General features: G+C 35.8%; 1 protein-coding gene across 1 annotated transcript in view; it reads right to left on the bottom strand.

The window, feature by feature from the left end:
• Positions 1-13,201, bottom strand: part of LOC128855919 (uncharacterized) — a 106,169-nt gene that overhangs the window by 55,970 nt on the left and 36,998 nt on the right. The window contains exon 2 of the mRNA XM_054091164.1: positions 11,350-12,673. Within this exon, the coding sequence (XP_053947139.1) occupies positions 11,350-11,907 (558 nt within the window). The 5' untranslated portion in view covers positions 11,908-12,673. The remainder of the gene's footprint in view (positions 1-11,349; positions 12,674-13,201) is intronic.

The following is a 13,201-nucleotide window of genomic DNA, read 5'->3' as shown; positions in this document are numbered from 1 at the left end:
ATGTGGGCGGGTAATGGTGTTTGTGCAATACCACCACAAACTGTGCCACAATAATCTGTAGGCCATCAGTTTTTTTTTTTATGATTTTTTTTTTTTTTTGGTGGTATACTTTCTTCAATAACGCTTAGCTTTTTGGTTGAACCCAATTTTCAGCTTCTTGCTTCTGCAATTGGAAAATAGCGAAAAAATGTTTCCAGCTATAATTGTAGAAGGTGAAATTCCAGTTTAATAGTTCGTTGCAATTTCGGATTTGCTTGACCGCTTTTAGAAGTTTGGTGCTGTTGGGTTGAGTACTAAAATGAAAAACTGTAAAATACTCATATGAACTATCAAACACAAATACGTATACAAGGTGGCGCAAAATCAGTCATCCTCTTTTGTTTTTGAACACATTTTTTAATAAATAAAAATAAATATATTAAATTTTGCGCGCCTTTGCTTTGACCTTTGTGCACTGCATTGCTTGTCTGTTTGTAACTGATTAGGTCAGAAGTGTGATATTTGGTTGACGTACGTCGCCATTTGCAAAAATTTATAAATCTTCCCATAGGGTGATTAATTTTGTTATCACTACATATTATAAAACAAAGTCGCTTTTTCTGTCCCTATGTCCCCTTATACGCTTAAATCTTTTAAACTACGCAACGGATTTTGATGCGGTTTTTTTTAAAGATAGATTGATTGAAGAGGAAGGTTTATATCTATATAATGTGAAGAAATATATAAAGGGGGCGTGGCAATCGGTCAAAATGTGGCAAAAAACATAATTTTTTTGTTTTCACGGCCATAAATCATAAACAAATCAACCAATTAAAATGAAACTTTCTTGAAGTTTAACTTTGAAATATTTACTTTCGTTCTGCATCAAAAAAAAAATTGATTTATTTGTTATTTAACCAAAATTGTTTAAACAAAAGCAGCTCTTTTTCCAAAAAAAAGCTGTTTGTGTGTGTGTTCGCTGTCAACCGAATGAAGCAACAGGCGTTAAGCGATAATCTCACCACACCTCATTAATGTTGAATTACATCGTATGGTGACGTATGTATGTATGTATTTACGAATCGCTCGCATTATTTCATTTCGAACATATGTACATATGTATCTATGTATGTACTGAATTCCATGTAATTATATGTACATACAATTTTACAGCGAAATAAAACGCTATTTTCAGGTTCTATATTAGTAAATTGCACATAATTAAAATACAGTTTTTGAATAGTTTTTATTGATTCGGAGCGCGTTTAGTTTGCTATCAATTCCATACAATAACATTTTTTGTCATTTACTTTTTACGACAACTAATAGCTTATTTTCGAAGCGATTTCAACAAATGGGTACAACATTAATCCTTATCCAATTAAATACCTTAAATACATTGTTGTTTTCATATAGATCTATGTATATGGCTCTTTACAGCATATAATTAAAAACAATATTTTTCAAGATATTACAACAGTAATTAGTAATTGAGATTTACCGGAAAAATTGCGTTAGCTGTTGCGTCATCCGGCATTGCCGCTACTCTTTTGGAAAGAGGCCGAACCACACACTCTACAATGAAGCACCCGCTGAAAATCGCCACCGATGATGATAACAGCGTCTGTAGTGTTTCTAGACAGATCAATACAGGAAAATTGATGCGTGACTGCATATTAATAGTCTGGGACGAAGCTACCATGTCAAACAAGACGTCTGTGGAAGCACTGGATAGGACAATGCGCGATTTGCGCAACAAAAATGCACCTATGGGTGGATGTACAATTCTGTTCTCAGGAGATTTCCGTCAAATCCTACCAGTTGTGACTCGAGGAACACGTGCTGACGAAATAAATGCTTCGCTAAAAAGATCCCATCTTTAGTCGTATGTCAATAAATTAGAGCTTAAAACTAATATGAGGATTTCGCCATCTTCACGTGAGAACAGGCTATTTCCAGAGATGCTGCTAAAAGTTGGCAATGGAGAATTAACACAAAGTGAGGGAAGGATTAACCTAGAAAACCTTTGTGTTTTGATAGACAACATCCAAGAGTTAGTCAACAATGTCTATCCAGACATTGATAACATAAGTTATAAGACAATATCTTGGTTTAAAGAAAGAGCTATTCTGTCACCAACTAACGAACAAGTAGATAAAGTAAATAACTTGATTATTTCAAAGATTGATGCGCCGACGAAAATATACTACTCGGTCGATACTGTTCTCGATTTGGAAGAAGCTGTTCAATTTCCTACAGAATTTCTAAATTCTTTGAAACCGTCTGGACTCCCTCCTCACAAAATGGAGCTGAAAATAGGTTGTCCTGTTATTTTATTAAGAAACCTAAGTCCACCTAAACTTTGCAATGGCACGCGTTTGCTGGTAAAATCACTGAAAACTTTCATAATAGAGTGCACAATACTCACAGGATGTGGTACCGGAGAAGATGTATTGATTCCCCGAATCCCTCTGATACCATCGGATCTACCATTCCAATTTAAACGCTTACAATTTCCGGTAAAGACATCTTTTGCAATGACCATTAATAAATCTCAGGGTCAAACCTTCAACGTTGCAGGCTTAGATTTGAGTGTTGACTGTTTTTCACATGGCCAACTGTATGTCGCTCTTTCAAGAGTAACCTCTAGAGAAAACATGTTTGTATTGTCTAATGACAAGAAGGCTATGAACGTTGTATATAAAGACATTCTGTAATATAGTAATTGTTGTAAAAATAAAATAAATATTGTACATATGTAAAAATGCAAAAAGTTAATATGCAAAAATGTAGGGTATGAATTTAGATATCCCAAAGATAGCAGGAAATCTTCATGCTATAAAGAAAGGGGAATTGTTTTACTCCAAATTTAACGCGTGCGGGCCACGGGCAGTAATGAATAAGCCAAAACTACTGGATCGATTTTAATCATTTTTTCAGTGAGTGACATAGGGTATATATTTTATACCCGTGCGAAGCAGGGCGGGTTGCTAGTATATTATATGATAAATTTGTTGCTCTCTTGCTTTTATTTCTAGTATTTATATTTTATCCGTATATTTTCCATATGACGAAGCTCTCTTGCCTTTAATGTTACTAATTGGTGGTAAAAGTTTTCAGGTTTGATGATCTGTCAAAATAATTTCAAAAAATGTATACAGATCTTCTCTATATGACGAATGCACGGCATTTTTTTAAGGAGTAAATGCTAAACACCGTCAGAAAAAAATCAATGCAATTTTGGAGCCAGCTTAAGCTTGCACTTTATATATGTACTAAATTTTAATGGATTAAAAACTGAGTACGTAAAACTTATATTTATATTTATATTTCGATTAAAAAGTTTTGAAGAAATTTGTCGAATTTTTAAAAAACTTGTAGAAAACTTTAAGCTTTGATTTATATGAAATTTGTTGCAGAATGATATTTTTTTTTCATAAAAAAATTGAATTTATCTGCAGTAAAAAACATTGAAAAAAAAAAATAAGAAATGTAGCCAAACTGGTAAAAATACCACAATTCTATTATTTTGGCTTTGCCTGTATTGGTTTGCGAGGATCATCTTCAGCGCCATTGTTGAAGTAACACAATTTTTGTTACAAACAATTTCCTTCTGCTATTTTAAGTATACCAAAAAGTTAAAATATTCTTCATGAAATTTTTTCATTTAAAAAAACTCAAAAATTGCTAACAATTCACAGACCAGCGGACTCCCTTAAAATGTACCGAATGTAGGAGTAATGAACGGGGAGGGATAAAGTACCGAAAACTATTACCAAAAATAAAAATAAAAATACTATGGAATAAATTGACGCTAATCAAGGTTGATTGATGGATGGGCATAAATGATTATTTAATTTTTAGTTTCATAAGGCATTCGGCGGCAGAATTGTGCGCGCTCATTTCACACCTTACGCTCTTCCAATCACTCGTTGTTCATACGGCAACAAAGTAACATTAGCAGTGATTGCGCACCTTTTTTGATATATCATTAACACAATCTCAGTTTTGCCGTAAACAAACCACTCTCACATCTCCCGTATGTCAGCAAATAAGCTGATTCCTTCAAAATCGCTGAGAGTCAGTTAATGGTCTGATGTTTTTCACACCTTCTGAATTATCTCCACCGTGAGCTGGGAGTAACCTTCTGTAATGACAATACGTTGTTAGCAACTATCAGAGTCGCACTGCAGGCAGCAAACTCGGCATACTTCCGCTTAAAAAAAGTATTTAAATCAAATGTAATCAACAAAATATGGAGAGAACAGTTTTATGCTATGGCACGAACACTGATAACGAATGAAAAGAAGTAATTGAGGAGACTTGAGAGAAAAAACAAATGCATGGACCAATAAAGGAAACAAATTAGTAGTGAGTAAAGCCCCTTGACGAGATTTATGTTCTAAAACAAAGAGAGGACTTAGTGAGATTTATAATGTTCCAAAGAATCAGATGGGCAGTTCAAGTCAAGGTGGATTTATTAAGGTGACAGCATTCACCCAGCTGAATTTTTCACCGTAGGTATGGCTTACGTCAAAATGATATGCTTTGTTTGTATGTATTGGTATGTTTACATTCGTATGTTTACAATTGCTTGCTGATTTTGACGTGATGGTTGGCCCAAACGCAACAACAAATACATGTAGGGTTTTACTTATATGTGTTTGCTGTCACCTGTAATAAATTCGCCTTGGTTCAAGTGGCGCGCATGGAACTGAGTAGAGGGCAGAAGAGATTGTTAAAGACGAAGATAATAAGCGTAAAAAGCGAAGAAAGCCCTAAACTACGGTGGAAAGACGAAATAGCAGATGACTTTCTAAGAATGAGAGTCAGGAACTGGGACGAGACAGTATGTGAACGTCAATAAGAGCGAAAAGTCGTCTTGCATGTCAAAGCTCACAAGGAACTTGTAGCACCAAATGATAGTACTCTGTTAATCTAAATGATAGACAATCAGGAAGATTTGTGTTGTAAATTTGTAAACTAGTAATTTAAAATGCGAGAGAGTGCAAAGATACTCATTAAGTCAAACTTTTGTAACAATTTCCACGAATAGCTCAAAGCTTTTTGGCAGGATAGGAAATGATAGAAAGTAGTGTCATCGCAGCGTCTTCTAGGCTGAAATTTTAGTAATCAATTTTAGTAATTTTAGCGGCTGCGGATTAGATTGGAGTCCAGTCTTTAGGGAGATGTGTCTACACAGCGCTGGGCTTCCACCGACTGTATTTTTGCAATGAAAAACTCCTCATAAAAATCCATTTGCCGTTCGAAGTCGGTCCCTCCTTTGTGGAACAGCAAACAACCAAAAAGGGAGTAAGCGCTAATTATATTTATATATGAGTATAAAATACGTGCCTTAAGTGCTGTTACAAGTTCAGTCCGTTATAGATTATGAAATAATACTTTTTTTTTTTAAAGACGTTAGTTTTATGCAATCATTGAAATATTAAACAAAAAAATTTAATAGTTCTTCGAAATGATCATGTTGAGATCATCTCTAATTAGTCTTAACGATACATTCATGTCCCTCCAAAAGTCCTACTGGAAAAATAGTCTACACAGAGGAGAAATTACTTTTTTACGAAAGGGACCAGTTACCTTTATTGCTTGGATGGTATCAAAGATTAATGATGCTTTTATGAAATCAAGTGAAAAGCGAAAAAAAGAATAAAGATAAAGATATAAAAAATTAGTAAACAAAAACATGTATCAAAATAAATTTATATAAAGAAAAATTAATAGAATTTAATAAAAAAAAATAATTTTATATGAAAAAAAAAAAAATTTATATGAAAAAAAAAAATTATTTAAAAAAAAAAATTTAATATGAAAAAAAACATTTAATATAAAAAAATTAATATTAATATATAAAAATTAGATCTCTTTCTCTGATACTTTTCTCCTTTTCTCCTTGACTATCTACCCTCTGAGTGTTTTAGGAGCAACCAAATCTCGACCTATTCAAATTTCATAACTTTTTGAATAGGTACATATACATACAATACAAGAAAAAATAATAAAAAAAACCAAAAAATTAGTAAAAACAAATTAAATTTAATAAAAATTAAATTTAATAAAAAATAAATAAATAATAAAAAAATAAAAAATAAATAAATAATAAAAAAGTAAAAAATAAATAAGTAATAAGAAAATTGTAATAAAAAATAATAATAAAAAAAATTATAAAACAAAAATGGAACTTAATAAAAAATTAAATAAAATGTAATAAAAAAATTTAATAAATAGTAATAAAAAAAAGTTAAAAAAAATATAAAAAAAATAAATAAAATTTATTAAAAATATATAAATAAAATTTAATAAAACAACACTGACTAAATAAAATAAAAAGAAAATAATTTAAATTTATTATATTTAAAAAAAAAAAAAAAATAAATAAAATTTTATAAAAAGACAGAACAAATAAATTGTTGTTGTTGTTGTAGAAGCATAAACATTCTCCATACTTACATACGGGAAATGCTGCTGAAGTGACAGTTCTTGCCGGATATAAAACCAGGTCGTTTCGGTAACGTAAAACCGACTGTCGTGGAAACGTAACAAATAAATTGTCAAAACTTGGGCTAGTTATTAAAAATTTATAAAATATAAATAAAATGTAATAAAAAACAAATAAATAAAACTTAATAAAAAAATTAATAAAATTTAATAAAAAAGCAAAACAAATAAATTGTCAAAACTTGTCAATAAGTCCCTGTGATATAGTTATTAAACGCACACTTAAAGTCAGCATGACTTGCCAGGCTAAATCAAGTAGTGATTAGTGGGGTACTGAAGGCCAGTAGGTGTTCTACAGAACCACTGGATGGTTCAAGAAGGGTGTCTTCAACTGAGCACTTCTACCTAAATAAATAAAAAATAGTTTGAAAAAACTAAAAAACACGCTTTTATTGCCAATCGAACTAAAAAGTATAAAATAAATTTTAATGACAAAGAGACTTATAATGAAGTAATAGCAAATCGAACGATCAGTCATAGTCAACTACCTCAGAACAGAATTATAACAAAAATTAAGATACAAATAGAATAATTCAAATTAGAATTAAAAGCGTTATGAATGAAAATTGTTGTTATTATAGGGTCAGTGAATTAATGATTCGATATATTCGTGTTATATTTAATTCCTTTCTTATCGACTGTGAGTCTAAAGCTATGCAGTTATCGGCCGTGATAAAGAAGTAATCGGGATGAAGAACTTATTTCGTGGAGAGAGACTGAGAAACGGCTACTCCACTCCATTGGCCAGTTTTTTTCGATTTTCGTGGTGTAGTGCACTATGAATTCCTTCCACCTGGCCAAACTGTTAATAAGGAATATTAATATATTTGAGCGTTATGCGTCGTTTACGTGAAGTAATCCATCTAAAAAAACCAGAGTTATGGGCCAACAACTCTTGGTTTTTGCATCACGATAGTGCACCGTCTCACACTGCACTCGTTCTTCGTGACCATTTCACCAAAAATTCCACGCATATCGTTCCGCAACCACCGTATTCGCCTGATTTGGCTCCGTGTGACTTCTGGCTATTCCCAAAACTCAAGAGACCACTCCGGGGAACGCGTTTCGAGTCGATTGAGGAGATAAAAGCTGAATCGAAGAAGGTGCTGATGGTTATACCGGAAATGGACTATTTGGCATGTTTCGAGGATTGGAAAAATCGTTGGCATAAGTGTATTTCATCGAGAGGGGATTGTTTTGAAGGGGATGAAACTGATTTACAAGAATAAATAAATATTTTCATTTTACAACCAAATTCACCTTACTTTTTGCCCACAGGTAAAAAAAGAAAATATTAATCCTGGCAATCCTAATAAGGATAATGGAAAACTTTTATCAAATTATTGCATTGTCACCGGTCCTTGATAGGTGTGCAAAATTTCAAGTCGATCAGATTTTTAGAAGCCAGTGAAAATTAAGCTCAAAGATTCCGTTACATACATACATACATATTGTACATACATACAAATATTAAAAAGAATGCGAAAAACCCAAATTAGCCCCACACAGGGTTGTTGATGCCAACTCTATGGATTTTCAATTCAATTTCAAATGTTATTTTGCAGCGTTAATTTTACTTAAACTTTTGCTTTGTTTGTTAAAAGTAGTTAAATTGGGAAAAAACTATATATTTTCTCTTTTTCAAATTCACGCATAATCCAAACTATTGTAAGCAAATTTTTAAAGATTTATTCCTCCACGGTTTCACTATTTCAATGCAACTTTTTTGAAACAAAACCATTTCTTGACTGCCCATGCTCTGTACGAAGTTAGTTAACTAGCTTAATGTAATTAAAATTAACAAAAACATAGTAAGTACATACATAAATACATACATATCTACTACTAAGTATAAATTGTGAAACGACTTTCTTTATTTCTTTCTTTTTTACAATTCATTGCTATTCGATTGGATAATTTTCACTTTTACCAGTCGACAACTGCAACGGAATGAGTGCATTGTTGTCTGATTGTGGAGTGTGGCGGTTGGGAATTAATTCAAGCGCAACATGCTGTATGCGCCTAGCCACATACGCGCACAAGCACATACACACATGCACGTCAGTATACGAGGAGTGGCTATTTGGCAACGCGATTGACGCTGCTATAGAAGAAGAACGTGAGAGCAAAACACCAGCGATGGGCACCTGTTTAGGGGGAGGTCTTCTCTCGATTGCAGTGCCTCTTGGATCTATAAACAAATCAGTTTGTTTGTATTGCCGTTATAAAGTTAACGTATGCCACAAAGGCATCTAAAATTCGCAGGTCTAAGCAAAAGTGGTATGGTTTAGTGCGTGTTTAACATTCGATATTATCGTGTTTAACATTCGAACCCCAGACATGAAACACGAAATGATAGTAAAAGGGGTTTTTAAATGCGGTCCCCCTTGAAAGGGAATGGCAAGCCTCCAGATGGCTTATGGACCAGAACACAGCAGAAGCAAGTGAAACTAGAAGTCCGAAGGAGAAAACGGGGCTGGATCGGCCATGTATTGCGGAGGCAAACAGGCGATATAAAAGAGCCACAATTAACTGGAGCCGCCAAGGAAGCCGCAAGCGAGGAAGACCAGCGGATTGCTGGAGTCTGAAAGCTGAACCATGCGCAGAAGCAAGTGAAACTAGAAGTCCGAAGGAGAAAACGGGGCTGGATCGGCCATGTATTGCGGAGGCAAACAGGCGATATAAAAGAGCCACAATTAACTGGAGCCGCCAAGGAAGCCGCAAGCGAGGAAGACCAGCGGATTGCTGGAGTCTGAAAGCTGAACCATGCGCCTTGCGGCTGGAATGAAGTTAAGGGATTGGCGCAAAACAAACCCTAATGGAAGAAATTCGTTGTGGCCCTATTCTCCAACTTGGAATTCTAGGAATTGATGATGGTGAGCATATTCTGCACCTTCACTTGGCTTCTCAAGATCTAACTATAAGTCAACATTACTACTTTCGATTTATTGCTGAACACCGTAAAGGATTTAGAAAAAAAATTTTCGAATCGTGAAACAATGATGAGTTCTCCACAAAACCTTAAATATTTCACCGCCTCATTCACTATCGCTTGTCAAGACGTTTCTAGTCCATACTCTGTCACGACGCTTCTAGCAAATACAGTTGCTTATCCGAGTATTGGACCTTCGTTCCCACGGCAGTCGCTTCTACGTTACCGGAATGACCCGGATTGAAATTGAAGTTTGAAAAAGTCGAGCCAGGAAGCACCCAGTGATTTGGTAACTCCTAAAACACTTAGGCTGAAAAGGCCCTTGCATTTAAAACTCTGTAAAGTAAAAGTGGAAAGTGAAAGCGCAGATAGTCAAGAAAGAAAGGAGAGAACAGAAAGAAAAAGATAGGATAGAACAGAGGCATAGAGGCAGCTAAACCTGTAAGAATTTTCTAGATTCTTTGGCAAATCTGAAAATACATATCCTCCAGTTTGTTTCCAATGGTCGTCATATGCTGACCCTATGGCTTGTGTCTTGTAATAATACCGGCCATCAACCGAACGTCTTTTCTTTCGAGTTTTAAAAGAAAGTTCAACAGTTTTCTGTTCGGGCCTGTCACAAAACACTTTGCAGTTCTGCAGCGTTCTATACCGGACCATCGGTCTTTATGTAAATTGCAAGCACAATCGCTGATCCAATTCATGATTCCTGTAGAACTGATTCCGATTATTGGCTCTGATCCCTGTGTGGTACCCGCTAATCGACAGTGGGCCAATTCAACGGCAATTTCATTACCTTGAACACCGCTGGAACCCGTCTTGCCACAGAATTGAGCTTCCTTTTACATTCTTGATCAATCTTCTACGTTCTCTAAAACCTTTTGTGCAGCCTGACTGTCACTAAAGACTCCTATCTGTTTCGGACTCCAACCTGTTCCAGGATTTATATCTAGCCTAATATGTCGCCAAGAATGGCCACTCCAGCAGCACTCCGCGTAATTCTATGGGGAATTTTTATGCTGTTACAACAAAGCCAGCAAGTACTAGACCTTCAGCGTTGTGGGGAATCTAGCGATATACAATTTCTATCTGTTTCCTGAGATGAAATCTTAATTGCGAAAAACAAGATTTTGGTCCGTTGAAGCTATGAAAGAGAAAAGTATCCTGAAGCCGCTGACAGAAGGCATCCAGCATTATTTCGAACAATGAGAAGTTCGCATGGAGGGTTGTAGGTTTCGCGGATTGAAGATGATAATACTCGTAGGAGGAAATGCCTAAGAAATAAGAATAATTTTTTTTTTAGCATGAGCCGCATTACTTTATAGGCACACCGCGTATACCTTCATATTTAAAATGCAGACTAGACTTACACACACACACACACACACACACATAGCTAAATACATATGAGTATGCATGTGTAGCGTTGGGCAGGGAGCTGATCACTAATCGGTGCAACAATGAAGATGGATGGATCTTGCAACACAACCGTCATTGTGTTGTTAATTTGATGTGACGGATTTGTTGAGAAATGCATCAGCAATAAATAACAGACAACAAGCATCTTTTGCAAAACATTAATTCATTTTTATTTTAGCATCAACGCTGTATTTTTTGTTTATGTTATTTTACTTGCATCTTGTTTGCCGAAACGAAAGTGCTGGCGAGGAGGAGGTGACTGCATTTCTATGAATTTTCACAGACTGAAGGCCATAAATAACTGTTGCTATTGCATTATTATTTTGCAATTGCATTTTTTTTCTCAACACTTAATTAATTTGAAAAAATCTGCTACTTTCCGCTCGACTGGTAATGTGAACGTACTCTGCTGTAGAGTAGACGTCCAAATGGGCGATTGTAAGCGCCGTGATAAACAAATTCTTGTATTCGCGAGCTTTTTCGCCTTGTAAATTTACACTCACCTTAAACACTTCGGAGAAGAATCCCGAGCCAATTTTCTCCTTGACAAAATCATCGACCGAGTAAAGTGCTGACACCGCAGTTCTGAGTGCTTTGCACGAAGGTCCCGTCACTAGACGATCCGACGAAATGGTACGTGCAACTGGTGGTGGCGCCGCATGATTGTTGCCAACATTGCCCGCGTTAGCACTACTACCACTACAACCATTACTGTTGTTGCTATTGTTGTTGGCGCAACCATTTGTCGTGGCAAAGGGCGTGTCAGCAGTGCCACTGTAACTACCGTTAGTTACTGGCGCCGTTAGATTTGGAGTTGCACCCGCGTAAGCAACTTTCATACCGCCATATGCATTTGCTGTTGTTGTTATTGTTGACGTTGTTGCACACTTTGTTGCAAATGTCTTAGACGCCATTACCGAGGAGGCATCAACTTGATCAACGCCACTCGCACCGCAACCAACGCCACCACCAATACCGATTCCAATGTACGCTGTATTCATTGAAGCTGTCGCTATCGTTGACGACGGTGGACCAGGGCCACTATGTTGATTTGGATTCATCGCTATCAGCTGTGCTGAATGTTTAACAACGCGTAGGAACTAAAACGCATCACCGGCCGACACTTTGTTGCTGGGGAGACGATGTCCGATGACGAAACGAATCCGAAAGCAGCAAACGAATAACTTTTGGTACGCGCACACTCGTCGTCGTCGTCGTGCCTCGTTGTTGTTCTGTGCTTTGTTGGAGGGCAGGGGGAAAAATGGCGCACGCACACTCGCACTGATTATGAACGCACAGGACGACGTTGCCGAAACGCGCAAAAGCGTCAATTATTAATCGCTACTTTGACACGCACTAATTTAATAAACCAGAAAAATTTTGATTTACTTCAACGGAAATTTCAAACAAAAATGAACACATACAAAAAAGACAAACCGATTTTTGTTTTCTAATTAATATCGATTTTCGAATATAAATGATGGATACAGGGCCGTGCTTTATTGGAAAACTCGTATTTCAATTGTAGAATTTGTGCTGGGTTTTGGGTAGCACTTTTTTCGAAACTTTATTGTTTTTTGTTTTGTGGTTGTTTTGCTCACAAAAACTCTCTTTGCATACAAACGTGTATAGGTGGCACCTTTTTTTGCACTATAACGGAAGTTTAATTTCTTCTATAGTCAATGGATTGCTGGCGTAATTTATTTATTTGCTTGGTTTTTTTCGCATGCGGATTACAAAAACAGCAATCAAGTAGCAAATCTATTGTTTGGAAACGGAAACGGAACCGGTGGAAGCACACAATTGGTTGAGAGTTGGCTTGGAAATCTGCAAGGAAAAGAAAAATAAGATTAAAACTTATTAAAAGTCAGTTAAAACAAGTCAGATAGTGAAGAAAAATAAAAAAAATTAAATAATTTATAATTCGCTGGCGGTAGCAGAGGAAAAGGAAGGCCTTCTTTACGTTGGAAAGATCAGCTGGAAAAGGACTCGGCTTCACATGCTGTGCCCAACTAGTGTCGGTTAAGACAAGAAAGAAACGACTGGCGTGCTTTCTTAAATTCGACCAAAACAGCTAAGCGGTTACGGCCCCAATCAAGTAGAAGAAATAGTTTACAATAACATCTAAACAAAATTATTTGAAATTTTAGTAAAGTCCAACGATGAAGACTTGTCGCAAATGTCAGATCAAAAAAGTCCCAATGTACCAGGGCGGTTCAATAAGTACCCGTGTTTGATAACAGGGCGTTCCTGAGGGAAGTTGGTGTTAGCATCGTATGCTCACATCTAACAAACGACGGCGAAGCAAAATGCAGACTGATTGATAGATTACTTTGGATTTGGCAGCTATTCGAG

This window comes from Anastrepha ludens, chromosome 2, assembly GCF_028408465.1.
Source record: "Anastrepha ludens isolate Willacy chromosome 2, idAnaLude1.1, whole genome shotgun sequence".
In the NCBI taxonomy this organism is placed as follows: domain Eukaryota; kingdom Metazoa; phylum Arthropoda; class Insecta; order Diptera; family Tephritidae; genus Anastrepha; species Anastrepha ludens.
Note: the sequence above shows the minus strand (reverse complement) of the source record. Positions and strands in the feature narration are given on the sequence as shown.